The following is a 27,054-nucleotide window of genomic DNA, read 5'->3' as shown; positions in this document are numbered from 1 at the left end:
TCCAACTCACCGTTTTCCAAAAGTCTGAAGCTTTTGCTCACGTTGACGGGTCGTTCCGGTTTGAAGGTAAACTCATATTTAAACGAGATGACATAACTCTTATCCTTTATGGTGCATCTCCAATTGAGATCAGAGCTGGAATTATTCCGTGGGGATCTGCTCGCGTGGCATCTCTGCTGCCTGAGGGGACAAGAATAATTTTTCATTTTGATATTCCGCCCCGGGCAATGATCGGTGGTCCTCAAGCCCTTTCGTCTGTGGACCACTGAGATGAGGCAGAAGGCCCCCGCAGGCCACTGCCCTATCCGACTCGCCCACCCGCCTTCGCTTGCCACCTGAAAACCCCCATCAGAACTAATGGGAAGGACACGGCTCTGATTATCGCGAGACACCGGTGAGGTGATTTGAAGAAGGGGAGCTTCTGTCTCAGTGCCCGCCTCCGTGTTCAGCCATTTCCTCTTCGTCTTCAGCCTGAGGAGTGAAAACAAAATGGCCGACTCAATTGACGCCTGCATCTTGTGCAGCTGAACACTGGAAGACTCAGACTCGAGCTGGAGGTCAGGCTTTCTGGGCACAGTTAGCGTGGCGATGGGGGCGACATGATGGGCCTCTCCACGACCTTTAAGGTTCAATTCCCACCATTGGAATTTCCAGGATGCAAAGGGACTGGAAACGCAAACGGCCTGTTTTTGGCGTCCAATGGAGGCTGGGATTTCCCAGACTCCTCCCCGACCCCACCCCCCGCCCCTTGCTGGGTTTCCCGGAGGCAGAGGCTGGTCGGTCCACCCATCGGCCAATGGCGAGCTGCCTCTGCCGCCAGGAAACCTGCCCTGTGTGGAAAATCCCGGCCATTCCGGGTGCCCCGAAGCATCCCGTAGCGACCAAATGAAGAATAGTCGCCGTTTTAACAAGGGGAGGTGTAGCAACCAATTTATGTGTGGCAAATGCGATAACGACCAGTCCATCTATTCCAGCGATCTTGGTTAAAGGATAAATATTGCGCGGGATTCTCCGTTCCCCCAGCCGCATGTTTCTTAGCAGCTCGCCGCTCGCTGGCGGCGGGATACACTCTTCCCATTGTTGGGCAATGGGATTTCCCATCGAAGCCACCCCTACACCCCGGAGAAACCCGCGGGTGGGGGGGGGGGGGGGGCGCGCTGCCGGCGGTAAAAGAGAATCCTGACGGACGGAAAATTTCGGCAATTGGCTCGGAGCACTTCAGGGTAAACTCCCTTCCTCTTCTTCCGATCAGTACCGCTGGAAGCGCAAATCGACCCGGGGCGGATCACCGTGGGCGGAACCTTCCGGCCCTCTCCCTGCGCCAGGTCTTCCGGAGATGGCCATTGGCTGCTGGCGGAATCTTCAAGCCCTGTCGAGGTCGAAGCCATTTTGAGCGGCTTGCGCCCTCCGGGGTTGGGGGGGGAGGGGAGGAGGGGGGGGGGGGGGGGGAGGGGGGGCGGCCTCCATCGGCGGGACCCGATCGTTCCACTGGAAGGAAGGGCGGGAAAATTCAACCCCATGTCATCTGAAAGACAGTACTTCCAAACAGCGCAGCACCTCCTCCCTCCTCCACTCGGAGTACCAGCCTCGATCTCCCTTCGCTGTGAGGAGCATTGTGGTTGCCGAGGCGAGAGAGCTTCTCCCTGGGCCTCAGGACCATCAGTGGGAGCCTGCAACTTTCGGACAAAGCAAAAACAAAAAAAAAACCCAATCTCGATTCACCTCGTGCAAAAGAACTGTAAAATACTAACTGGTAGATCTGGAACTTGGATAGCGTCTTCTTCTTGTAATATAAATCCATTGGTAGGTATCGTCTGGCCATGGGATTTTCAGCCCATTGACAATCTATCTCGGTGTTGTAGTCAGTGTAACACTGCAAACTTCTGGCGACATCGTATACTAAAAATCAAAAAGAAAATCAAGTGTCAAAAGCAAGTTGCCAAATCGTTTCAGCCTGAAAAGATAGGCCTACTTTCCTCTAGCGCTTTTCACAGCTTGCCGGCTAGAGAAGAGAAAGGGCGAACAGTGGGTTGAGGGAGCGAAGGTCACGACAGGGTTCGATAGTTTAGGTGTACAGAAGAGGTGGGTGGGAACCGCGAGCCGGCAATACCTCTTCTTTTCCTATCCTCTCCATGGCGATCACTCGCTAGCGGGTGTGTTTTCCACCTGAGTAACTCCTTGTCACTGGGTCATGAGACCCACGTGGCTGCTGAGCCCACCCCTGGAGCCTCAGGTGATTCCGGGAGGCGGGGGGGGAGGGGGGGGGGGGGGGTCGGTCCTTGGAGACTCGGGATCCTTTCTGAGTCTCCTCTTCCGGGCCTCCTCTGGCCGTCGGGTGTCCTCGAAGAATTGTGCCCCCTCGATATTAGTTTTTTGAAGAAAAAAGGGATTGAGGGTGATGGTGTTCGGGCCGGAAAGTGGAGCTGAGTCCGCAAAAGATCAGCCGTGATCTGATTGAATGGCGGAGCAGGCTCGAGGGGCCAGATGGCCTACTCCTGCTCCTAGTTCTTATGTTCTTATGCAGGGGCATTCAGGGAAACCACTCCGCCAAGAGAGTGGGCGAGAATGCGGAGCGCGCTAACACAGGGAGTGGGTTGAGGAAAACAGCATTCAAAGGCGAATCGAGATGAATGTATGGGGGGGGGGAAAAGCAACGGAAGGATCTGCTGATAGGGTCAGGCAAAGTGGATGGGAGGGGCCGTGCGAGGAGCACGATCACTGCCATGGACCAACTGGTCCAAGTGGCTGCTTTCTGCATCTATGTATGATGGCGCCTTTGATGGTCGGGACCCAGTGGAAGAGTGATCGCAGTTGTGCCTTGCTCAAGAAATTGGAGCTCCCCGCTACGTCCCAGGTAGCTAAAAAGGAATATCGCTGAAAGAGACAAACGTGCTCACCTTCCCCGGCACAGGGAACAATGGTGAGGGCCAAAATGGAAACCAGGCACAGATAGTTTGATCTTCCACAGCCTGACATGTTCAAACTTCGGTTAGCTCCTTTGCCACAATTCATTTACATGAGGCAGCCTTTTCAATTCAGTATGTCTGGCGATAAAAGAGAAAGGAAATATCAATCCACTACACCAGGTATCAGTGAACAGACAAACGTACGGACAAGGGGCAGGAGTAGGCCATTCAGCCCCTCGATTCTGATCCACCACTGAATAAGATCGTGGCCGATCTGATAGTAACGTCGAATCTAAATCCCGCCTGCTCCTGATCACCTTCTGTCGCCCCCTCCCTCATTTATCAAGTGTCATAATTTACATCCAGGTATATGATGGAGTGCAGACAGCAGTGATTGACACACAGGATGACCAGTGAACACACAGAACACAGCAGCCAATCATAGGATCATAGAATTTACAGTGCAGAAGGAGGCCATTCGGCCCATCGAGTCTGCACCGGCCCTTACAAAGAGTAACCCACTCAAGCCCACGTATCTAGCCTATCCCCGCAACCCAGCAACCCACACTTAGCCTTTTTGGACACTGAAGGAAATTTAGCATGGCCAGTCCACCTAACCCGCACATCTTTGGGCTGTGGGAGGAAACCGGAGGTCCCGGAGGAAACCCACACACACACACGGGGAGGACGTGCAGACTCCGCACAGACAGTGACCCAGCCGGGAATCGAACCTGGGACCCTGGAGCTGTGAAGCAATTATGCTAACCACTATGCTACCGTGTTGCCCCAATCACCAAACAGGACACGGCCACTATAAAGCCAGAGGGCACCAGTTTTCCCGCTCTCTCGGGATCCAGCCTCTGAGACAGTCAGAGCTCGTGAGCAGCAGCTAGGACAAGCACCATGTGGTAGTCAGTTAGTCTGGTCAGGTTAGTCTCCAGTCAAGTCAGCATAGTGTCAACCCACAGTTAAAGCATGTATTATAGTTAGTTGTTCAATGAAATCGTGTTGCATTTCTTCAAGTGTTGGAAGCCAGTCTCTCTCTACACTGCATCAAACGCAGTCCACATAGACCCAGCTTACCCAACACATCACCAAGAATCTATCCACCTCTGCCTTAAATATATTCAAAGACTCTGCTCCCACCCACCGCCTTCCCAGAGACACTCGACCCTCCGAGAGAAAAGATTTTTCCTCATCTCCGTTTTAAGTGGGCGACCCCTTATTCTTAAACAGTGACCCTTTGGTTTCAGAATCTCCCACAAGAGGAAACATCTCCACATTCACCCTGTCAATAGCTCTGAGGAAGATTGAGGCATTCAGTGCTGGGTGTGTGACCATGAGCGTGTGACCCCCCCCCCCACTCCAGGCCCCGTATTTAGCCCTTGGCCTGGACGTCCACATTATTCGCCTGCAACCCTTCTTCTCCAAAGTCCACCTCCATGGAATTTACCTCAGTTTTGCCCCACTCTTCCTGGTCGCATCTTGGCACATCTATTTCATGGGACGTAGGCATCCCTGGCAGTGCCGGCATTTGTTGCCCGTCCCTAATTGCCCTTGAGAAGGTGGTGGTGAGCTGCCTTCTCGAACCGCTGCAGTCCATGTGCTGTAGGTACACCCCCAGTGCTGTTAGGCTGTTAGTGCAGTAATCTTTAGCGCTGATCTCTCTTGCTGTCCCTGTACTCTGGTGCCCCTGAAAATTTGTCTTTGCCCCCTACCCCTTTTTTCCCCCTCAAGTATGTGACGCCCCTTGACAACATTATCCACAGAAAAAGGGGACCAGCCTCCATATGTGTCAATGCTCTGAGATTGAGGGGTATGTGTGTGCGTGTATGTTTTTCTGTTAGCGTTGCAATGTGCTTAGTTTGGGGTTGTTTGTGGTTCTATCTGTCATAGGAGGGATGCGTGTTGGAGGAATGCGTGTGTCTGTGAGCCTGTGGCTGTCTTTGGAATAGGGAAGTGTACATTTGGAGTAGGTGCGTGAAGGTGTCAGCTTATTTCTGTTTACGTGGAATTTCCCCAGGGGTTCTCTCGATGTAATTTTGATAGACTTCCAACAGGAAGCGACTATTCACTTTGGTGTTTCTTATGAACAACCAGCAAAGTTACAGGCTGAACGTACCCTGTCTGGAGTCTGTCTGGGAGTGTGAGTATGTATGTGTCTGTATATGTGTGAATGTGTGCCTGTGTGTGTGCGCCTGTGTGTGGGTGTCCCTGTGTGTGTGAGTGAGTATGTGTTTGTCTGTATATGTGTGAATGTGTGCCTGTCTGTGTGCCTGTGTATCTGTGTGTGTGTGAGTATGTGTATGTGTTTGTCTGTATATGTGCGAATGTGTGCCTGTGTATCTGTGTGTGAGTGTATGCATGAGTGTGTGTTTATCTGTATATGTGCGAATGTGTGCCTGTGTGTGTGTGCCTGTGTGTGTGCCTGTGTGTGAGTGTGCGTGAGTGAGTGTGTGTGAGTGCACGTGTCTGTGTGTGAACGTGCATATCTGTCTGTCTGTCTGTCTCTGTGTGAGTGTGCGTGCCTGTGTGTGTGCATCTGTGTGAATGTGTGTGTGTTTGAGTGTGTGTGCGTGCATCTGTATGAATGTGTGTGTGTCTGTGCGTGTGTGTGAATGTGTGTGAGTATAAATGTGTGTGTGAGTCTGTGTGTGTATGTCTCTATGTGTGCATGTTTGTGAGTGTGTGGGTGTGCGTGAATATGTGTGAGTGTGCGTGTGTGTGTGCGTATGTATGCGTGAGTGTGAGTGCATACATACGCACCATGAGAGTAAGGGGAGATGATAGGGGTGAAAGGGTTAAATGAGAACTCATTAAGAATAATTAACACTAATCATATTGAGTATTATGTGAGTGCAACAAATGTGTAACCACTTGTTCCCAGCCAATAGGATCCGGGCAGGTTATAACCACCCGGAAAATGGCGGGTCGGGCCCGTTAATTATACGCCCAACGCATTCACCCCACTGCCGAGGGCGTGGCGCCACCCTCGATTTTCGGCTCACGCTAAAGTCTCTGCCCAATCGCTTTTCCCGATTCCGGCGTCGGCCGACGGAGAATCCCACCCATGGGCCAGGATTCTCCGAGAACCCGGCCAAATGTTGATGCCGGCATTAACACCGGAATGGTATACGCCGGAATCAACGGGCTTCCTGGCCCAGCAATTCAGCGGTCTTCAGGGGGCGAGCACGGCGCAGGAGTGCTGCGTGCTGCTCCGATGCCAAAAGGCGGCCCTGCCCGTTCGGCGCCCGGTCCGCGCATGCGCGTGACGGCCGTCTCCACGCCGGCACGGAGCATCATGTCAGCGATCTAACAGTGGGCCCGCGCGGAAGGAGGTAGGCCAGGTATAACATCAACCAGCATCGTAATAGGCACACATCCCTATCGAGATGTGTGTCAAACTGCAATTCTTGCAAACAGCCATCAACAAAAGAAATATCCTTGACAGTGCGAAGCAAACAATTACAGGGGCCCCTGCATTATCACAAGAAGGCTACATCGCTGAAAGGGATTGAAATAACTTTTGTTCAAATTGGCAATGACTATTTATCTCTGTAACTGCAGACTGAGGCTGGTGTTCAGAGATAAGTTTGAGCTGTGAGGCCGAGACCCTTGAAAATGGTCAGGAGGAAAGCGCTGATAAAAAGTAGAACTGCGCTGTGGTATTGTTTGATGAACGCCTTGCCATCTCGCGGAAGTCCTTGATTGTGGGAGCAGAGACCACAGTGACGGCAGAGGTAATAGATTGGCTGCATGCCTGCTTGAGGAAACTGTTGGCGTCAGGCACGGGAGCTGGAGGAGGCCGTTCAGCCCCTCAAACTCGTTATGCTATCCCAACAGATCATAACAGGATGAACTTGCATTGACATAGCGCCTCTCATGCCCTCAGACCGTTCCAATACGCTTTACAACCAATGGAGCTTCAAAGGTATTGCGAAGCTTACACATCTGGTGAGGAATTTAAAATGTTAAAGTGTTAATTCTGAATTAGCGCTCTAAAAAGGACAACTTGACGTGAAAGTTGGCTGCTAAATTGGAATTATTGCCAATTTATAGAGTATAGCTGCCATATTCTGTAAGAAAAGAGTTTAAAAATCCCAAAGCTGCTCAGACAAGCTCTGGCAAGAAGGATGATGGGACAGGGTGGAAAAGGGAGAGGATGGATGAAGGGGGAGGATGGGTAACTGGGTGAGGAATAGGGTGGGTCAGGGTGTAGGGTGGGTAAGAGAAGTGGGCATTGGGATATCACGGTTAAGTTAAGTGGGTAGCAGGGCGGCACAACGGCGCCGTGGTTAGCACTGCTGCCTCACGGCGTCGAGGACCCGGGTTCGATCCCGGCCCCGGGTCACTGCCCGTGTGGGGTTTGCACATTCTCCCCGTGTCTGCGTGTGTCTTACCCCCCACAGCTCAAAGATGTGCTGGGTAGACGGATTGGCCACGCTAAATTGCCCCTTATGTGAAAGAAAAAAATAATTGGATATTCTAAATTTATTTAATAAAAGTTAAGTGGGTAAGGGGAGAGGGTGGGCGAGGAGATAGATTGGGTAAGGGGGTACATGGGGGAGGAATAGGATGGGTAGGGGGGTGGAGGGTGGGAAAGGGAAGTGGAAGATGGGATTCACGGTTAGGTGGGTAAGGGGAGAGGATGGGTGAGGAAGTAGAGTGGGTAAGGAGGTGGGATGGGTATGGTAAGTTGAGGGTATCTTAGTAAGTGAGGATGGGGTGGAGGAAGTCAGTTGCATAGTTATCCTGGTGTTAGGCTGGATTTCAATCTATCTAATACTTCCTGGGTAACTATCCAAATAAGGAAGTTGGAACTGCCAAAAGTCTCCCACTCTAACTCCGTCCACATTAACCCTTACCAACCGTCCACATTAACCCGTACCAACTTTTACGGATGCACTATAGAGAGCATCCTATCTGGCTGCATCACAGCCTGGTATGGCAACTGCTCGGCCCAGGACCGCAAGGAACTTCAGAGAGTCGTGAATACCGCCCAGTCCATCACACGAACCTGCCTCCCATCCATGGACTCCATCTACACTTCCCGCTGTCTGGGGAAAGTGGGCAGCATAATCAAAGACCCCTCCCACCCTGCTTACTCACTCTTCCAACTTCTTCCATCGGGCAGGAGATGCAGAAGTCTGAGAACGCGCACGAACAGACTCAAAAACAGCTTCTTCCCTACTGTCACCAGACTCCTAAATGACCCTCTTATTGACTGATCTCATTAACACTACACCCTGTCTGCTTCATCCGATGCCAATGCTTATGTAGTTACATTGTATATCTTGTGTTGCCCTATTATGTATTTTCTTGAATTTTGTTTAATTCCCTTTTCTTCCCATGTACTGAATGATCTGTTGAGCTGCTCGCAGAAAAATACTTCTCACTGTACCTCGGTCCACGTGACAATAAACAAATCCAATCCAATCCAATCCAAGTGGGAGATTTTTTTGGAGGGTCTGGGGGAGGGTCTATTGTCCTCTGGAACCTCAAACTTCCCAGGCGATTCCCATGGAGTCCATGGAGTAGGGACCTCTGAGGGGTGTCATCACATACCTTGAGGTACATGTCTGGTCCCTGGCTACCCAGAGGCCAGACGTTTGGGGCATTTGTTGTCCTTTCTGCCCTCTCTGTTGGAGTTGCAGCATGTAATGCATCCAGCAATGGCTGCCTGTTGTGAGTCAACATGTTAGTGTTGCTCAGCACAATCGCGACGGCAAATTGACATAATTCCGGAGTTAATGCTGGGTATTTTGAGCATTTGGGGAATTTTTTTAACTCGACATTGACAACAGTAGATTTCTGTTCTCATTTAGATGCTGGGCCAGGCACTATATCTTCATATCAATTCCTGGAAGGTTGCCTCAAGCCACCCCCGTGAGATTTGAACATAACATAGGAACATAAGAACTAGGAGCAGGAGTAGGGCATCCGACACCTCAAGCCTGCTCCGCCACTCAATACGATCATGGCTGATCTTTTTGTGGACGCTGTTCCACTTATCTGCCCGCTCACCATAACCCTTAATTCCTTTACTGTTTAAAAATCTATTTACCTTTGCCTTAAAAACGTTTAACGGGGTCGCCTCAACAGCTTCACTGGGCAGGGAATTCCATAGATTCACAACCCTTTGGGTGAAGAAGTCCCTCTTCAACTCAGTCCTAAATCTGCTCTCCCTTATTTTGAGACAATGCTCCCTAGTTCTGCTTTCACCCGCCAGTGGAAACAACCTCCCTGCATCTATCTTATCTATTCCCTTCATAATTTTATATGTTTCTGTAAGATCCCCTCATTCTTCTAAATTCCAATGAGTACAGTGCCTCTCTCCTCGTCAGCTAATCCTCTCAACTCTGGAATCATCCTAGTGAATCTCCTCTGCACACCCTCCAGGGCCAGTACATTCTTTCGCAAGTAAGGAGACCAAAACTGCACACAGGACTCCAGGTGTGGCCTCACCAGCCCCCTATACAGCTGTCACATAACCTTCCTGCTTTTAAACTCCAGCCCTCTAGCAATAAAGGGCACAACTCCATTTGCCTTCTTAATTACCTGCTGCATCTGCAAACCAACTTTTTGCGATTCATGCACAAAGATGCCCAGGTCCCTCTGCACAGCAGCATGCTGCAATTTTTTACCATTTAAATAATAGTCCATTTTGCTGTTATTCCGACCAAAATGGATGACCTCACATTTGTTTCATAGAATTTACAGTGCAGAAGGAGGCCATTCGGCCCATCGAGTCTGCACCGGCTCTTGGAAAGAGCACCCTACCCAAGGTCAACACCTCCACCCTATCCCCATAACCCAGTAGCACCACCCAACACTAAGGGCAATTTTGGACACTACGGGCAATTTAGCATGGCCAATCCACCTAACCTGCACATCTTTGGACTGTGGGAGGAAACCGGAGTACCGGAGGAAACCCACGCACACACGGGGAGAACGTGCAGACTCCGCACAGACAGTGACCCAAGCCGGAATCGAACCTGGGACCCTGGAGCTGTGAAGCAATTGTGCGATCCACAATGCTACCGTGCTGCCCATAATTTATCAACATTGAACTCCATCTGCCAGACCCAGACCCTTATCCACTCACTTAAACTGTCTATATCCCTCGAACTTAGTGTCATCTGCGAACTTTGACATATTACACTTGGTCCCCAACTCCAGATCATCTATGTAAATTGTGAACAATTGCGGACCCAACACTGACCCCTGAGGCACACCAGTAGCCACTGATCGGCAACTAGAAAAACACTCATTTAGCCCCACTCTTTGCTTTCTGCCAGTTAACCAATCCTCTATCCTTGCTAATACATTGCCCATAATGCCATGCACCTTTATCTTATGCAGCAGCCTTTCGTGCGGCACCTTGTCGAATGCCTTCTTGAAATCCAGATACACATCGACCAGTTCCCCGTTCTCCACTGCCTCGTAATGTCCTCAAAGAGTTCCACTAAATTAGACAAACATGACCTGCCTTTCATGAACCCATGCTGCTTCTGCCCAATGGGAAAATTTCTATCCAGATGTCTTGCTATTTTTTTCTTAACAACAGATTCAAGCATTTTCCCCACTACAGAAGTTAAGCTAACCAGCATATAGTTCCCCGCCTTTTTGTCTACCTGCTTTAAAAAAAAAATTAGAGAACCCAATTCATTTTTTCCAATTAAGGGGCAATTTAGCGTGTTCAATCCACCTTGCACATCTTTGGGGTGTGGGGGCGAAACCCACGCAAAGATGGGAAGAATGTGCGTCTATCTGTTTTTTTAAACAGTGGCTTCACATTTGCTGTTTTCCAATCTGTCAGAATTGCCCCAGAGTCCAGTGAATTTTGGCAAATTACCCCGAGTGCATTTGCTATTTCCCCCTCAACCTCTTTTTGCACTCTCGGGTGAATTCCATCAGGGACAGGAGACTTGTCTACCTTTAGCCCCATTAGCTTGCTCAACACTACCTCCTTAGTGATTGTGGTGAATGTAACATAGTAATTCACACTGTATTTACCAATACCATTGTAAGCGCAGTAGCGTTATCCGACCACTAGGTGGAGTAGCTCTGGGAATGCTCAGGAGTTTGTACAGGGCTCCACCCTTGGCTCCGCCCACGACTCCTCCCCCTTGACTGCTGTATAAATAACTATGTCCAGAGCCAGCCTGCAGTTCATCGAGAGTTCAACGGGTAACAGGCTGGCCCTGTAGTAAGTAGATTAAAACCACTGTTCATATCTTAAAGCACGTGTCTGGTGAATTGATGGTTCCATCAGTGATCGTGAGGTGCCAGTGCCAGGGTGCCTGGCTGGCAAACACAGTGTCAGGGCACCACCCTCTGATCCCCTGGGAGACCCCCACGCGTGCCATCTGGTCCCCGTTTGCGGGTGAGGCTCCGAGGCGAAGGGGACAGATACCAAAGCCTCGGTTACCTCAGTGGACTCCATATTAGAGTGAGACTAGCTGTCTCGCTCTAATATGCAGATTTGCCAAAAGGTGATCCCACCCACAACGGGCGAGATACACGTCGCGATGTCTCACGAGACCGTGTTAGATCTCGCCCGGCATAACGAGCCGGGTACACCCCGGGAGCGGGGTCTCCCGGCATCTACTGACCACGTTACACTGCGGCGTGACTGGTAGATCGTGCCCAAAATATGGCAATTTCCTACATCACGCAAGCCGCTCAGTTGAAGGGAAATTAGGGATGGGCAACAAACATTGGACATGCCAGTGCCGTCCACATCCCCATGATTAAAAAAAATAAGCAGGCACTCATCACTTCACTTCGTGCACCTTTGTCTATTCTTAACTCCTAACACGCCACTAAAATCACTCTGATAATTCCATAATCGCAGAACGTGTTCACAGCCTTCCTAATTCTGCTCATCGCAGGGGATGGATATTTGGGCTTGCGCACCGCATTCAGGATCAGTTGGGAAGTGTGTAATGGGGAAGTTGGGGCGGCAGCAACTGCTGACCGAAAGAGGGTCGCCGTGGGCGACCCTGGGGAGGACGGCGTCGCCGTTGAGTGGAGCTGAGCGCGAAGCTCAGCTATTCATAACCCTGATAAACAAATGAGTTCAAATCGGATTTCCCTGAGCTTTACTGACCTTTCTAAGTTGACGCCTCAGTGGCTATGCAAATAAAGGGTTGGGCAGTATGTGCAAAGATAAATCATACAGCTGCCAAACAGGGATATCTGTGTTCGGCGTGTTCACCTCAGGGGCATACACTGGTTTAACTCAAAGTCAGCGCGTGCTCCTGACGCTATGAATATGTTTGTGCAAAGACCTGAATCAATGTCCAAATAACCCTGATATTCTCATTGTCCCATTATCATTTGTTTATTACACGATACATTTAAGAAGTATTTTTGTCTGATGTTTAGCTGGTACGGGCTGGTTTAGCACACTGGGCTAAATCGCTGGCTTTGAAAGCGGACCAAGGCAGGCCAGCAGCACGGTTCAATACCCGTTCCAGCCTCCCCGAACAGGTGCCGGAATATGGGGACCAGGGGCTTTTCACAGTAACTTCATTTGAAGCCTACTCGTGACAATAAGCGATTTTCATTTTCATTTCATGTGCATATGGGGGAGGTGGTGGTTTAGTGGTATTGGACAGGAATCTCCCTTTCAGCGGCGAACTGATGGCTTAAACGGAGTACTCGCGGGCGTTTTATGACGGCAACATCGTGTTTATGATGCCAGAATCGGCGCCGAACCCTCACCGATTCCGGGCCCGGTGAAGGGCTCGCAGTGGCGTGGGGTGAAACCCCCCAGCTCCTACGCCAAAAACAGCCAGAGAATGGCCGGGTCCGTGGCCGTGCATGCTCACGGCGCTGACGTGCGACGGCCGCGCCGTACAATATGGCGCCGGCCTTTCGCGGACCCGACCTGCCAAATACGGCCCCACAGGACACCCCCTGGCCACCGCCCCCCCCCCCTCCAGTCACTCCAGCCCTCGCAGAGGCCCTCGACCAGTGTCATAGTCCGCGGCCGCCATGCCAGGTTGCCAACCCGTCAGGCCACATGCCAACCGCCCGGTCGCGGGGAACTCGGCCCATCGGGGGAGGGCCTTCCAATGACGCGCCAACGCCGTTTCAATGGCGTGCGGCGCACCACGCCATGATGCCATTTCGGAGAGGGAGGCGACTCAAAAAATGGCGTCAAACCGGTGGGCGCCCCCAATTTGGGCGTCGGAACCATTTCTCCGGTCGATCGCCGATTCCAATATTGGCGTCGGGCAACGGAGAATCCCCCCCCATTATCACTGGACAGCTAACCCAGAAAGCCCCCTGGCTAGTGCTCCGGTAGACCCGGGTTCGAATCCCACCATGGCAGACGGTGAAATTAGACCTGGGATGAAATGTTGAAGCGATTGTCGCAAAAACCCATCTGGTTCACCAATGCCCTTTGGGGACAGAAATGTGCCGTCCGTAGCTGGTGTGGACCACGTCTAACTCCAGATCCACAATAATGTGGTTGACTCTTAACTACCCTCTGGGAAGCGCAATGCCCATGAATGAAATGAAATAAAAACTTTTTTCTTCGTTTCATTGACACATCTCTCTCTCCACAGACACTTCCTGGTCTGCTGACCTTTCCCAGCATTCTTTTTCGGAATTTGGTCATTTTTGCGTTGGCGCATTCCGTTCATAATTTCACCTCACCAACGGGACGCTTCTTCCGTTCGTTACTCAGCTAGTTAGGTGACTAGTTTTCACTATTCTTGCTAACTTTTGAAAGGCAAGCGGAATGGGTGGGGTGGCGGGGTGGGGGGACTGGAATAATTGGAAAGCCCTCTCGAAGGGCTAGCACGGGCACAGTGGGCTGAATGGCTGAGATAGAGCATACAGTGCCATTCGGCCTATCGAGTCTGCACCAACCCACTTAAGCCCTCACTTCCACCCTATCCCTGCGACTCAATAACCCCACCCCAACCCTTTTGGTCACTAAGGGCAATTTAGCATGGCCAATCCACCTAACCTGCACGTCTTTGGACTGTGGGAGGAAACCGGAGCACCCGGAGGAAAACCACGCAGACTTGGGGAGAACATGCAGACTCCGCACAGGCAGTGACCCAGCCGGGAATCGAACCTGGGACCCTGGCGCTGTGAAACCACAGTGCTAGCCACTTGTGCTACCGTGCTGCCAGGCTGCAAGCAAACTGCCCTTTGCCATTTGACGAGTGTGCAGTACGCTCGGGGTTAAACAGTTACTACTCAGACTGACAGGAAACGTGTTCATCTGGTGATGGTACATTGGGACAGAATTTCCTCACAGATCCTGCTGCTTCACTTCGATGGAAGCCCGGCGGAAACTCCGATGAAGTGCAGCTTTGTCAACATGATATTGGACGGTGGAGTTTGAGGAAACTCCCCCACCCCCTGCCCCGTACGGCGATCGGGAATGTTACAAAAGTTGACAATTCCTGCTCTTGGTGAGGGGGGACACTACAACAGGAGGGAACGAATCACAAATAAGAAAACTGCTAAAGTCCGCGGTCGGTGGGGATCAGACACTCACAGTAGCAACGAGGAACAGGCGAATGGTAGAAGACACCATAGATGTCATAGAATAGAATTTACAGTGCAGAAGGAGGCCATTCGGCCCATCGAGTCTGCACCGGCTCTTGGAAAGAGCACCTTCCCCAAGGTCAACACCTCCACCTTATCCCCGTAACTCAGTAACCCCACCCAACACGAAGGGCAATTTATCATGTCCAATCCACCTAACCTGCACATTTTTAGACTGTGGGAGGAAACCGGAGCACCCGGAGGAAACCCACGCACACACGGGGAGGACGTGCAGACTCCGCACAGACAGTGACCCAAGCCGGAATCGAACCTGGGACCCTGGAGCTGTAAAGCAATTGTCCTCCCCCCTCCACCCCCCCCACCCCCCCACTCCACACCCCCCACCCCCCCACCCCCCCCACCCCCCCCACCCCCCCCCCCCCCCCCACCCCCCCACCCCCCCAACACCCCCACCCCCCCCACCCCCCCACCCCACCCCCACCCCCCCACCCCCCCCACCCCACCCCCACCCCCCCCCACCCCCCCCACCCCACCCCCAAACCCCCCACCCCCCCCACCCCTCCACCCCCCCCCCCAACCCCCACCACCCCCCCACCCCCCCACCCCCCACCCCCCACTGCAGGATTCACGGCAGAGGAGGGAGCAAACCCGTTTGCAGCAGCGGGACCGTAAAGTTCCACTGCTGGCCACTGGGGGCCGCCACCCCAAAACTAGTCACAGTGATACTTGGCCCATGGAACTACCAGACCTTGTTCACTAATGTCTTTTAGACCAGGAAATCTGCTGTCTTGGGATGGGCATCAACGAATAATAATAATAATAATCTTTATCAATGTCACAAGTAGGTGAGCTGGGATGGGGTGGGAAGGGGTGTTTAAAGCTCAACCCAGAAACAAACAGGAATGCCAAGGTTGTGACCATGAATAGAATAATAATAATCTTTATTGTCACAAGTAGGCTTACATTAACACTGCAATTAAGTCACTGTGAAAATCCCCCAGTCGCCACATTCCGGAGCCTGTTCAGGTACACAGAGGGAGAATTCAGAATTTCCAATTCACATAACAGGGGCTGGTTTAGCTCACTAGGGGCTGGTTTAGCTCACTGGGCTAAATCGCAGGCTTTTAAAGCAGACCAAGGCAGGCCAGCAGCACGGTTCGATTCCTGTACCAGCCTCCCCGGACAGGCGCCGGAATGTGGCGACTAGGGGCTTTTCACAGTAACTTCATTGAAGCCTACTCGTGACAATAAGCCATTTTCATTTTCATTTCACAAGCACGTCTTTCGGGACTTTGTGGGAGGAAACCGGAGCGCCCGGAGGAAACCCGCGCAGACACGGGGAGAAGCCATGCAGACTTCGCACAGGCAGTGACCCAAGCCGGGAATCGAACCTGGGACCCTCGCGCTGTGAAGCAACAGTGCTAACCAATGTGCTACCGTGCCGCCTCCGAAGGCACCCACACCCTCAGACACAGTACAGAGAAATAAACAACGAAGGATTTGGAGAAAGCGAGGCTTTCGGTGACTTTAAGTATGATCAGGAAAGGAGTTACATACATCGAACCAAAGAGTCAAAAGAAAAAGATTCAATGCAACAGGACAAGAGTACCGAGCAGTTACTGTGCTACAGGAGCCAGATTATGACATTAAGGGAACAAAAATCATGCAGGACCTGAAGGATGCAACTGATTCGCCGTCACCTGGATTTGCTCTATTTCCCAAGTCGAATTTCACACCCTGTAACACAATAATATGACTTTTCGAAGGAATTGCCTTTTCGCTTTCGGTCCGGCTACGTCTGCAACGTCGTTTGTCTTGGGAATGTATCACCGTTCCTTCACTGTGGCTGGGTCAATGTCCTGGAATTCCCTCCCTAACAAAGCATATCGACACCTCAGGGAGGGCAGTGATTCAAGGCAGAAGCTCACCACTACCTTCTCAAGGGCAATCAAATCTGCCCTCGCCGACGGTGCCCACATCCAACAAATGAATTGGAAAGAAAGGCGACCCACAGCTTGGGATGGTAGCACAGCCTCATCTCTTGGATATCTCAAGCGTCCATGAAGGACCCGAGGTGATATTTTCAGCACGCTTACACTCTCCGAGACACACCTCCATCCCATTCCTTTATCGCCCCTCTTGCCTCCCCCTCTCTCCCTGACTCATCAACATTGGGGGTCTGTCCACAGAACACAACTTATCCACTGGGGAGTGGGTGAGTTGAGTTTACCAGCCCTCGAGTTCCGGTACTGGCTAAGGAGGAGGGAAAATGCTTCCCTACAACTGATATTTAGAATTTAGATTTAGAACAGTACAGCACAGAACAGGCCCTACGGCCCTCGATGTTGTGCCGAGCAATGATCACCCTACTCAAACTCACGTATCCACCCTATACCCGTAACCCAACAACTCCCCCTTAGCCTTACTTTTTAGGACACTAAGGGCAATTTAGCATGGCCAATCCACCTAACCCGCACATCTTTGGACTGTGGGAGGAAACCGGAGCACCCGGAGGAAACCCACGCACACACGGGGAGGACTTGCAGACTCCGCACAGACAGTGACCCAGCCGGGAACCGAACCTGGGACCCTGGAGCTGTGAAGCATTGATGCTAACCACTATGCTACCGTGCTGCCCCATTATTCTTTCGGGCCATTGTCCAGACCTCCACATTTCATTAATTCCAGCACATGAGACCCTACGTTCAAATAGAACATAGAACAGTACAGCACAGCACAGAACAGGCCCTTCGGCCCTCGATGTTGTGCCGAGCAATGATCACCCTACTTTAAACCCACGTAACCCGTATACCCGTAACCCAACAATCCCCCCATTAACCTTACACTACGGGCAATTTGGCATGGCCAATCCACCTAACCTGCACGTCTTTGGACTGTGGGAGGAAACCGGAGCACCCGGAGGAAACCCACGCACACCACCATGCTACCATGTATGTCGGCAACATACAGCAAGCAGAGGAAACCGTACCTTCCAACCACGCCACTTAAACAATGAGGGAACACAAAGTAGGGTGTCAAATAATGAGGATCCCATAGAATTGCAAAAAAGGAATTTACAGTGCAGAAACAGGCCATTCGGCCCTTCTGGGCTATGCCTGCGTTTCTCTCCCACCTCGCTTTGTCTCTTCCAACCAACACCCCTTCTCTTCATTGCCCCCTCCCCCCACCCCGCTACTCCCCTCAAGGCCATGGTTCCTGATTGAAATCAGCAACAGAAAACAATGAATAATTAAACTAGCCTACACTCGGAGGGTTACAGGGGAAGGAAGGGGGGAGGAGAAGGGGGGGGGGGGGTGGGAAACGAGGTGAGTTGCTCCTGCAGAGAGGCAGAGTGGCCTCCCTCTGTGCTGTAATCACCCGCCACCCATCCTTTTGATGCTATGATAATGACTCAGATTCGGGTTGACATGGAACAATTAAGAAGCATTTAGCACTTGAAGCGCCCTGACACACAAGGCTACGGACCAGGTGCTGGAAAACGGGATTAGGTGTTTGACAGCCGGCACAGACAGACGGGATGGGCCGAAGGGCCTGTTTCTGTGCTGTATAGAACTCTGCGGCTCTATCTAATGAATACAAAGGCAGTCGCTTCCTGGAGATGATGACATCCACGGCTAATTTTCCCAAAGGAAGAGGCTTAAAAAGGGATTCGGATTCCAGCATAAGCAATGGGGAGGCATGTTTGGCAACAAGCATGGGGAGGTTGGGGGGGGGGGGGGGTGGGTTGGTGGGAGTTGCAACTTTGGGTATCACCAAAGTTCCCAACCCCACAGCTCCTGCACAGTTCCCATTCCCATAGTTTCTGCACAGTTTCCAATCCCACAGCTCCAGCACCATTCCCAGCTCTGCAGCTCCTGCGCAATCCCTAATCCCACAGCTCCAGCACCATTCCCAGCTCTGCAGCTCCTGCGCAATCCCTAATCCCACAGCTCCAGCACAGTTCCCAGCTCTGCAGCTCCTGCAGGGCTCCCATTCCGATAGTTTCTGTAGAGTTCCCATTCCCGCAATTTCTGCACAGTTTCCATTCCCACAGCTCCTGCACAGTTCCCAATTCTACAGCTCCTGCACAGTTCCCATTCCCACAGCTCCTGCACAATTCCCAATTCTACAGCTCCTGCACAGTTCCCATTCCCACAGCTCCTGCACAATTCCCATTCCCACAGCTCCTGCACAATTCCCAGCCCCACAGCTCCTGCAGTTCCCAGCCCCACAGCTCCTGCACAATTCCCAGCCCCACAGCTCCTGCACAATTCCCATTCCCACAGCTCCTGCACAATTTCCAGCCCCACAGCTCCTGCACAATTCCCATTCCCACATTTCCTGCACAGTTCCCATTCCCACAGCTCCTGCACAGTTCCCAGCCCCACAGCTCCTGCACAATTCCCAATCCCACATCTCCTGCACAGTTCCCATTCCCACATCTCCTGCACAGTTCCCATTCCCACATCTCCTGCACAGTTCCCATTCCCACATCTCCTGCACAGTTCCCATTCCCACAGCTCCTGCACAGTTCCCAGCCCCACAGCTCCTGCACAGTTCCCATTCCCACAGTTCCTGCACAGTTCCCATTCCCACAGCTCCTGCACAGTTCCCAGCCCCACAGCTCCTGCACAGTTCCCATTCCCACATCTCCTGCACAGTTCCCATTCCCACAGCTCCTGCACAGTTCCCAGCCCCACAGCTCCTGCACAGTTCCCATTCCCACAGCTCCTACACAATTCCCATTCCCACAGCTCCTACACAATTCCCATTCCCACAGCTCCTGCACAGTTCCCATTCCCACAGCTCCTGCACAGTTCCCATTCCCACAGCTCCTACACAATTCCCATTCCCACAGCTCCTACACAATTCCCATTCCCACAGCTCCTGCACAATTCCCAGCCCCACAGCTCCTGCACAATTCCCATTCCCACAGCTCCTGCACAATTCCCATTCCCACAGCTCCTGCACAATTCCCATTCCCTCAGCTCCTGCACAGTTCCCATTCCCACAGCCTCTGCACAGTTCCCATTCCCACAGCCCCTGCACAATTCCCATTCCCACAGCTCCTGCACAATTCCCATTCCCACAGTTTGTGAAACTGAGTCATACGGACTCGAATCGTTAACTCTATATTCTCTCTCCATAGACACGGGGGGGGGGGGGGGGGGGCCGGACCAGCTGAGTTTTCCCAGCGTTCCCTATTTTAATTCCCACCGTTCCGTCTCCTCTAGAAATCACCCTAACCCCTTGCTATTTCTAACACAGGGTAAGATTGTCGGTGTTCTTACCGCCCTGCTGTCCCATGGCTCTGACGGTGCGATGCTGGAACCGATGCCACTTGGATGTGCATGGAGCCCCGCAGCTGCTGCCCCACCAGTTTTTCCCTAAAGCTTCATTGAAAACAGTTCACTGGGAAAAAAAAAATATCCCCTGGGAACAGAAACTCAAACTGACCCAGGTCCAACTTCTTCTCCACTTCACTAACACGTCCGCAACTCTGACTTACAAATTAATCGAGACCAAAGGATGGGAGGAGCCTTGGGTGGAGCAAAGTTATTGCAACACCACTCCAGCCTGAGAACTGGCACAATGCCACAGACACAAACACTCTGAGACTATCCCAGTGGCAGCTCTCTCCCCTCCCCTGACGGTCGAACTGATTCACGTCTTGAATGTATGCCCAGGAATTACTTTGTTCTTAAATCAGGAGGTTGAAAAGTAACTAAAAGAATTAAAGAACTAGACAGCACATGAACAGGACATTTGGCCCTCAAAGCCTGTGCCGGGAATGACTTGCTGAAGCTTGTCCACGATCTACAAGGCACAGGTCAGGAGTGTGATGGAATACTCCCCATTTGCCTGGATGAGTGCAGCTCCAACAACACTCGACAAGCTCAATACCATCCAGGACAAAGCAGCCCCGCTTGATTGGCGCCCGTATCGCCACCTTCAATATTCACTCCCTTCCCTGGTACACTGTGACGGCCGTGTGTACCATCTACAAGTTGCACTGGAATAACTCACCAAGGCTCCTTTGACAAGGCTCCTACAAGACAGCATGGTGGCACAGTGGTTAGCACTGCAGCCTCACAGCGCCAGGGGCCCGGGTTCAATTCTGGCCTCTGGTGACTGTCTGTGTCGAGTTTGCACTTTCTCCCCATCTCTGCGTGGGTTTCCTCCCGGTTCTCCGGTTTCCTCCCACAGTTTAACGATGTGCAGGTTAGGCGGATTCGCCGTGCTAAATTGCCCCTTGGTATCCAAAAGGATAGGTGTGATTACGGGGATAGGGTGGGGCCTGAACCTGGGTAGGGTGGTCTTTTGGAGGGTCGGTGCAGACCCGATGGGCCGAATGGCCTCCTTCTCCTCACTGTAGGGATTCTATGATCTATGACTTCCCAAACCCGTTACCTAGGGGGACAAGGGCAGAAGATAGATGTGTCATAATATGCACCCATGCACATCATGAGGTAAAAGCAGGAAGTGACAGACACCCAGGTTAGCCAATCAACATACGGGACAGAACACGACCAATCACCAGACAGAACACCAGAGGGGTGCTTCCAACTATAAAACACACGAGGCATCAGCACTCTGCCTCATTCCACTGGTGACAACTGTAGTGACAGTCAGGGTGTATATATCAGTTAGCACCTACTATACGTGGATCAGAGCTAGTCTGGTCTAGTTAGTTATAGTTAGCACACTTAGAGTAGTAGAGAGTCAACCCACAGCCAGTTGTGTGCATTGTTACAGAAGTTCAATAAATCGTATTGAACCAACGCCTACGTTTGGTGTCTGCTTTACCGTTCATCTGCATCCTGTTGCAGCCCGTGTTACCCCAGGGTGACTAACACAGCAACATGGAAACATCATCACCTGCAAATCCCTCTCCAAGCTACACACCATCCTGACTTGGAAACATATCGGCCGTTCCTTCACTGTCGCTGGGTCCAAATACCGGACCTTGCTCCCGAACAGCACTGCAGGTGTACCTACACCACATGGGGGCGGAATTCTCTGGCCCTTCCCAATGGCGGGATCGTCAGTCCCACCGGAGTCAACCCTTGCCCCGCGCTCACTGACGGCGACACGAGAGAGGAATGTAAATCGGCATCGACTTTGGTGGGACTGGTAGCGCCCTCTGGCCTCCACCACGGGGAAACCTGCAGCGGGTGAGGGGTGGGGGGAGGGGGGGGGGGGGGCTGGAGAATCCCACCCATCGGCTGCAGTAGTTGAAGCAGGCAGCTGACCGCCATCTTCTCCAGGGCAATTATGGATGGGCAACAAGCGACGGGCTCGCCAGCAAAGACTGTCTCGCATGAACGGACGATAAAACCTATCTGTTCGACAATCGTTGTCCAGCACAGATGGAAGATAACGGGCAAAAGGAGAAGGGGCGATATGAGGAGACATGTTTTGACCCAGAGTGTGGTTGGGAGCCTCGAATGAAATTGTCTGAGAGGGTGGCGGGAGGCAGATCCAATCGAGGGTATTGGAAGGGGAGCTGGGTTGCTGTCTGAGACGACGGAATGTGCAAGGTTCCGGTGGGAAAGCCAAGGGAGTGCGACCAGGTCGAATGCTAGTGCTGACTCAATGGGCCAAATGGCCTCCTTCTGCACTGTAAATATTCTGTGAGATTTGGCTCACCTCAGTATCTAATGAAAAGGACATTACAGGAGCCGCAGTATATTATCCAAAATGGCAAAAAGTACTTAAGCTGTGGTGTTTAATTATTCACTCTACTCAATCTTCACTTCACTCCCAGACACGCCGAGCATATTTTATGACATGTTAAAATGCTGCAGAAATGCCAGATTTCTTTATTTCTTTAACACACACTCACATATGAGTAAATCCTGCAGGGACCTATTATATTTTTGTTTCGCTCAGTGTACGTTTAAATAATCTCCCGATATTTATACTGTTCATTAGCTTCAGCATTTAACCTGGACAATATCTGTTCTCGGTTTGCAGTTGATGTGATACTGCCTCCCCTACTGGGTCTTTTTGACAGGTACTACCCCAGCCTCAGGAGTGGCCATTGAGTCTTTTTCATTACCTGGGTAATTACCCACTTCTTTACCACTTTCTGCTCCTCCCCCTTTAAGAGGGTTCTTAAAATTGCTCTCTTTGATTAAGCTTTTGGTCACCTGTATTGGTTTCTTTTTTTTTCATAGAACATACAGTGCAGAAGGAGGCCATTCGGCCCATCGGATCTGCACCGACCCACTTAAGCTCTCACTTCCACCCTATCCCCATACCCCTGTGGCTGATGTCGATTTGCGTCTACTTTGTCTCCTTTGAGGCTCAGGGGGATAGAGTCGTGGCATCATAGCATCACCACAGTGCAGAAGGAGGCCATTCAGCCCATTGAGTCTGCCCGGGGCCCTCCGAAAGAGCACCTGACCAAGGCCCATGCCCACCCTATCCCCATCACCCAGTAACCCCGCCTAAACTTTTGGACACTAAGGGGAAATTTAGTGTAGCCAATCCACCTAACCTGCACATCTCTGGACTGTGGGAGGAGCCCGGAGCACCCGGAGGAAACCCATGCAGACACAGGGAGAAAGTGCAAACTCCACACAGACAGTGACCCAAGCCGGGAATCGAACCTGGGACCCTGCCTCCATGAGGCAGCAGTGCTAACCACTGTACCACTGTGTCCCCCTCCCCACAACATGTTTTGCTATGTTATTTCAATGCAACTTGTTGTTGACATATATTCCTTCTGAATATGGATATTGGGTCTATTAATGCAGCGTAAATCACAATGCCAGTCGGAGTTTATTGGGTGGCACCTTTTCCTTCGAGGGAGATGGGTGTGTCTTAGAACATAGAACATAGAACATAGAACAGTACAGCACAGAACAGGCCCTTGATGTTGTGCCGTGCAATGATCACCCTACTCAAACCCACGTATCCACCCTATACCCGTAACCCAACAACCCCCCCCCCCCTTAACCTTACACTACGGGCAATTTAGCACGGCCAATCCACCTAACCCGCACATCTTTGGACTGTGGGAGGAAACCGGAGCACCCGGAGGAAACCCACGCACACACGGGGAGGACGTGCAGACTCCACACAGACAGTGACCCAGCCGGGAATTGAACCTGGGACCCTGGAGCTGTGAAGCATTTATGCTAACCACCATGCTACCGTGCTGCCCACTCCATGGGGCTTGAGTTTGTGAACTGGGCTGTGGCACTCCAGTGCAGTACTGAGGGTGTGCTTCACTCTCAGGGGCTTTTGGATGGAATGTTCAACCCAAGATCGTGTGGGCCCAGTCAGATAGCAAACAAATTTCTCTCTGGTGTCCTGCCCGGTATTGATCCTCATGTAACACCTTAAACGGACTGTCCTGTCGTTGTTGTTTCGCACGTCACAGAATCACGGAATTGTTACGGTGCAGAAGGAGGCCATTCAGCCCATTGTCTGCACCGGCTCTGCAAAATTGCAATCTGCCTCAGTGACATTCTCCTGCCTTTTCCCTGCACCCCCTTGCAGATTGTTTCCAGTCAAATGATCAGCCAATGCCCTCTTGAATGCCTCGATTGATCCTGCCTCCTGCACGCTGCCAGGCAGCGTGTTCCCGATTCACTGGAAAGTCCCTTTGACAGCACAAAGATAGCGAATAACCAGCGAGCATCCTAACAAGTCATCACAGGGCGGCAAGGTGGTGCAGTGGTTAGCACTGCTGCCTCTCGGCGCCAGGGAGCTGGGTTCGATTCTAGCCTCGGGTGACTGCCTGTGCGGAGTCGGCCCGTTCTCCCTGCGTCTACGTGGGTTTCCTCCGGGTGCCCCGGTTTCCTCCCACAGTCCAGGTTAGGGTGGATTGGCCTTGCTAAATTGCCCCTTAGTGTCCAAAAGGTTAGGTGGGGTTACTGGGTTACGAGGATAGAGTGGCAGACCTGATGGGCTGAATGGCCTCTTTCTGTACTGTCGGGGTTCTATGATTCTACGATACTGGTGAATCGAGCTCTTGCGGGGATCGCACTCCATTGAATATTTCCAAAACCAGAAGAGGTCAGTACGAGATGGCCACCAGTAAATGCAATCGGTAAAAATGGGGAAAACGTCAAACTCTCGCTGCCAACGTTCCCACTGAGGTGTGCAGCCGAGCGGCATTCTGGAATGTGCAGCGAAACTTCAAAATCAACATTCCCATTAAGAGAGGCACATGAGTACCACCTAGCAATCTTAACGGACTGCGCAGTTCAACACCCAGGTGTGGGCGACAAAGAAACCTCTGAGGGAATTTGCTAGCTCCCAAATAGTGCAGGTAAAAGACAGAAAACAAAGACTTCCGTTTATGTATTCACCGCGCGGGACATTCCCCGGTGCCTTACAACCAATCAAGTACTTTTGAAGTGTAGCCACTGCTGTGACGTAGGAAACATGGCAGCCAATTCACACACAGCAAGATCCCGCAAACAACAATTTCTCTGATCGGCTCATCTGTTTTAGTGATGTTGATAGAATCATAGAATTTACAGTGCAGAAGGAGGCCATTCGGCCCATCGAGTCTGCCCCAGCTCTTTGAACGAGCACCCTACCCAAGCCCACACCTCCAGCCTATCCCTGTAACCCAGTAACCCCACCCAACACTAAGGGCAATTTTGAAAACTAAGGGCAATTTAGCACGGCCAATCCACCTAACCTGCACATCTTTGGACTGTGGGAGGAAACCGGAGCACCCGGAGGAAACCCACGCACACACGGGGAGAACGTGCAGACTCCGCACAGACAGTGATCCAAGCCGGGAATCGAACCTGGGACCCTGGAGCTGTGAAGCAATTGTGCTAACCATTGTGCTACCGTGATGGCTGCATTAACATTGGTTAGGACATCAGGGAACACCCCCTGGCTCTTCCTCTAAGTTGTGCCACGGGCTCTTTTACAGCCACTTATGAAGGTTTAACACCTCTCCCCCCCCTTCTAACAGCACAGAGGTGCCAGCCGAGATCCCTGTGCTCAAGTCACTGGGCAGAACGCCACCCCACGGTCTTCTGACTCAGGGGCGAAAGCACTATCCATTGAGTCACTGCTGACACTGTCTGAGATGAATAGTACAAAGGCTTCTATGGGGGAGCGAGATAAACAGGGGCTGGTTTAGCTCAGCTGGCTGGACGGCTGGTCTGTGATGCGGAGAGATACCACCAGCGCAGAGTTCAATTCCCGTATTGGCTGAGGTTATTCATGAAGGCCCCGCCTTCTCAACCTTGCCCCTCGCCTGAGGTGTGGTGACCCTCAGGTTAAATCAGCTCTCCCCCTCAGCCCATTGTCATCGAGGACTATGGAGACTTTCATTCACAGAAACACATGAGGGATAAGGGCTGTGATGCTTGAGGTGATACGAGGTGAGTTATGAGGAACGTCAACATTAGTTGGGCCAAATGACTAGTACCTGTGCACGAGATAATGTATTGGTTTGGTAGCCTTCCATCCAACATTAATGAGTTAGAGCGGAAATGACTTCATAGAATCATAGAATTTACAGTGCTGAAGGAGGACATTCAGCCCATCGAGTCTGCCCCGGCCCTTGGCAAGAACACCATACCCAAGCCCACACCTCCACCCTATCCCCGTAACCCAGTAACCCTACTTAACCTTTATGGACACTTTATGGACACTAAGGGGCAATTTAGCACGGCCAATCCACCTAACCTGCACACCTTTGGAAACGGGCGGAGGAAACCCACGCAGACATGGGGAGAACGTGCAGACTCCGCACAGACAGTGTCCCAAGCCGGAAATCGAACCTAGGATCCTGAAGCCGTGAAGAAACTGTGCTACCGTGCTGCCCGGTATGTTCTAAGGTGTTTCTCTTGAACAAAAGGCAAGGGAACGCAGATGAAATACCTTCTCTTGCCTTTGACACTTCCCAGATTCACCAGACTGATCCCTGGGATGATCTTATGAGGAGAGATTGAAGAATCTGGGCCTGCATTCTTTAGAGCTTCAAAGAATGAGAAATGATCTCATTGAAAGCTATAAAATTCTCACAGGGCGTGACAGGATCGATGTGGATAGAATGATTCCCCCGGGCCGGTGAGTCTAGAACCAGGAGGCATAATCTCAGGATAAGGAGTTCGAAGATGAGGAGGAATTTCTTCAATGATGAACCTTTGGAATTCTCCAGCCCGCGGGGGGGGCTGTGGAAACTCAATCATTGAGCACCTTCAAGGCAGAGGTCGATACATTTCTGGGCGGGTTTTTCCCGTCCTGTTCTGCTCCGTAACGGCGGGGGGTGGAAAGTTTGACAGGCCGGCAAAAATCCGTTTGACTTTGGGCGGAAATTTATAGTCCCGTAGTAGGCGTGTCCGGATAATCCCACCCCTGGAAACTAATGGCATCAAGGGGTATGGGGGTAGTGGCGGGAATGTGCCGTTGAGATGGATGCTCAGCCACAATCTCAGTGAATGCTGGAGCAGACACGAGGGGCTGAATGGCCTTCTCCAAAGTTCATTGATTCCTGCCTCTCAGTCTCCAGGTTGAAATTCCTGTCCAAAATCAAGTTTGGCGGATGCTCTTTCGGAGGGTCGGTACAGACCCGATTGGCCGAATGGCCTCCTTCTGCACTGTAGGGATTCTATGGTTCGATTCC

The 27,054-nt window shown here is 51.7% G+C and overlaps 1 protein-coding gene across 3 annotated transcripts in view; it reads right to left on the bottom strand.

Moving 5' to 3' along the window:
* The window catches only part of csf2rb (colony stimulating factor 2 receptor subunit beta), a 59,839-nt gene that overhangs the window by 30,792 nt on the left and 1,993 nt on the right, over positions 1 to 27,054 (bottom strand). The window contains exons 1-4 of one of the 3 annotated variants that reach the window (XM_038783624.1): positions 19,736 to 19,960; positions 2,898 to 3,044; positions 1,752 to 1,899; positions 11 to 180 (exon numbers count right to left, since the gene is read on the bottom strand). In XM_038783624.1, coding sequence (XP_038639552.1) covers positions 11 to 180; positions 1,752 to 1,899; positions 2,898 to 3,012 — 433 coding nt within the window. In that variant the 5' untranslated portion in view covers positions 3,013 to 3,044; positions 19,736 to 19,960. Of the gene's footprint in view, positions 1 to 10; positions 1,140 to 1,751; positions 1,900 to 2,897; positions 3,045 to 19,735; positions 19,961 to 27,054 lie in introns of those variants that run through there. The other 2 variants (XM_038783626.1, XM_038783623.1) reach the window with 2 other exon arrangements.

The sequence above is a fragment of the Scyliorhinus canicula genome, chromosome 23 (assembly GCF_902713615.1).
Source record: "Scyliorhinus canicula chromosome 23, sScyCan1.1, whole genome shotgun sequence".
In the NCBI taxonomy this organism is placed as follows: domain Eukaryota; kingdom Metazoa; phylum Chordata; class Chondrichthyes; order Carcharhiniformes; family Scyliorhinidae; genus Scyliorhinus; species Scyliorhinus canicula.
This window is presented reverse-complemented; position numbering and strand designations above follow the sequence as displayed.